The sequence below is a fragment of the Nuphar pumila genome, chromosome 4 (genome assembly GCF_984573655.1).
Source record: "Nuphar pumila chromosome 4, dmNupPumi1.hap1.1, whole genome shotgun sequence".
In the NCBI taxonomy this organism is placed as follows: Eukaryota; Viridiplantae; Streptophyta; class Magnoliopsida; order Nymphaeales; family Nymphaeaceae; genus Nuphar; species Nuphar pumila.
In genome coordinates, this window is record NC_143252.1 from 41,582,972 (window position 1) to 41,585,494 (window position 2,523).

Below are 2,523 nucleotides of genomic sequence, written 5' to 3' on the forward strand. Positions count from 1 at the left end.
ATTGAATTCTAAAAGTATTTTAATATATAAAAAGTACTTCGATAAGAAATTAAATTTTGAAACGGACGCGCTTAAATGAACAGATTTTCACATTGCTTTGGACTGCAAGCATGTAACATAACTACCAAAGAAATGAGGAACAGAAAACAGTACAAGGCAATTTTCTACGTTTGATGCTCACCGAAAATTGGAGGTGAATAAAGAGGAAAAGCCCACCAAGCCAATCTGACAGTAGCATGCCAGACCTTTTTGTTTGAGCGGAAAAGCCGGAAGCTTTTCCTTCGTGTCAAGCCGAAGGCCCTTAAAAAAAAAGAAATTCCCCACAAACTCCACGCACCAACAAAGAAACGACGCCTAAAACAGAAGAAAATCCCAAGTAAATTCAATAACATTGCAGAACCATTCTAGTCATTGTCAAAATCCATCCCAGGTGCACTAACAATCAGGCAGTTGGCCAGCCTCACCCTGCCTTTGCCTCCTTCAATCGGCCAACTCCCCACCATTGCTTTCTCCGCCCCCCTCTCTCTCTCTCTCTCTCTCCATTCCCTCTTCTTCCCTAAACGAAACAAGGAGGAGAGGAGTCAAGCAAAAAAAGAAAAAAATGGCTTCTTCATCCTCAGCCATCTCTTGCACCAGATTCCTCCACCCTTCAGCCCACCCCAACAATCCCAAACCCCTCCCCACTTCCCTATTTCTGGGTCGCGACTCGAAACTCTGCAACCCATCTTCCCTCTCCTTCAGAACCCCTCGCAGAACCTGCTCCTTTTCGAGCCTCCTCAACCGGAAACCCCCCAAATCAGCCTCCCCCATCGCTGCCGATTCACTGGTACAATCATTACAACAATAACGACATAAAAATTTATCCACCAAGATCGTCACTCTTTCTTATGGAAGATTAACGTTTCACTTTCTTTGTTGGTTTTCTTTTTTTGTGGGTGGTCTTTGATTCAGTTGGTGACGAGGGAAGAAGGGTTGGAACTGTATGAAGACATGGTGCTGGGGAGGTCCTTTGAAGATATGTGCGCTCAGATGTACTACAGAGGGAAGATGTTCGGCTTCGTCCATCTATACAATGGGCAGGAGGCAGTGTCGACGGGGTTCATCAAGCTGCTGAAGAAGGAGGACAGCGTCTGCAGTACCTACAGGGACCATGTCCACGCCCTCAGCAAGGGCGTCTCCGCCCGGGCGGTCATGGCCGAGCTCTTCGGCAAGACCACCGGCTGCTGCCGCGGCCAGGGTGGCTCAATGCACATGTTCTCCAAGGAGCACAACCTTCTCGGCGGGTTCGCCTTCATCGGCGAGGGGATCCCGGTCGCCACCGGCGCTGCGTTCACCTCCAAGTACCGCCGGGAGGTCCTCAAGGAGGAGGGCTGCGACCATGTCACCCTCGCCTTCTTCGGCGACGGGACCTGCAACAATGGGCAGTTCTTCGAGTGCCTGAACATGGCCGCGCTCTGGAAATTGCCCATCGTGTTCGTGGTGGAGAACAATTTGTGGGCGATCGGGATGTCGCACCTGCGGGCGACGTCGGATCCGGAGATCTGGAAGAAGGGGCCGGCGTTCGGGATGCCGGGGGTCCATGTCGATGGGATGGATGTTTTGAAGGTGTGGGAGGTGGCGAAGGAGGCGATTGCGCGGGCGAGGAGGGGAGAGGGGCCGACCTTGGTCGAATGCGAGACTTATCGGTTCAGGGGTCACTCCTTGGCCGATCCCGACGAGCTTCGTGATCCTGGTAAGATAACAAATCCTTTAGGTTGTTCCATATAGATGTGTTTCTTCATCATTGGGAATGCACGAGTTCTTACAAACTTGACCTGATGCCATACACAAATTTGTTAATTTGACAGCTGAGAAGGCTCACTATGCTGCAAGGGATCCAATTGTTGCATTTAAGAAGTACATGATTGAGAACAATTTAGCTAATGAATCAGAATTGAAGGCAATTGAGAAGAAGATCGATGAAATTATCGAAGATGCTGTTGAATTTGCAGATCAGAGCCCACTTCCACCAAGAAGTCAGCTCCTTGAGAACGTGTTTGCTGATCCAAAAGGCTTTGGCATTGGTCCGGATGGACGGTACAGATGTGAGGATCCTGGTTTTACAGCGGGCACTGCTCAGGTTTAGGGATGATTGATTCATGCAATTGCTGTTTTATTCATTTCAGTTGTAGCCGCAATTTTTTCTTTCTTAGTTTCTTTTTTTTTCCTTGGCTATAAATAAGGGTTGAGATTGGACATGCAAAAATGGCATAATTATCTTGTTTTCAATCAGGATGTCATTGTCTTTAGCCAACGATATGCAGTAACGTCTTTGTTGTCTTTGTGACCGATCTCACCTCTTGGTTCCGTACTGTTCTTGTTTGAATGGGTCATAAGAATAGTGTAAGCTAAATAAATTATAATCAATCTTCAGATTTTGATGAGTGATCATTTCACGTATGCCCATCGTGCGGTAAATAGTCTATTAATGGAAAGGCCTTCAGTTGTTGGGTTTTTGCCCCTGTTCCCATTTTTGCCGTGCAT

At 47.7% G+C, this 2,523-nt stretch overlaps 1 protein-coding gene across 1 annotated transcript; it reads left to right on the forward strand.

Annotated features, from left to right (window-relative positions):
• The first annotated feature begins 510 nt into the window (after positions 1–510).
• LOC149840099 (pyruvate dehydrogenase E1 component subunit alpha-3, chloroplastic-like) lies at positions 511–2,294 on the forward strand. Its single transcript, XM_090004342.1, has 3 exons — positions 511–826; positions 952–1,732; positions 1,848–2,294. The coding sequence occupies exons 1-3, from the start codon at positions 602–604 to the stop codon at positions 2,123–2,125; spliced, it is 1,284 nt and encodes a 427-aa protein (XP_089860468.1). The 5' UTR covers positions 511–601; the 3' UTR covers positions 2,126–2,294.
• Positions 2,295–2,523: the final 229 nt, after the last annotated feature.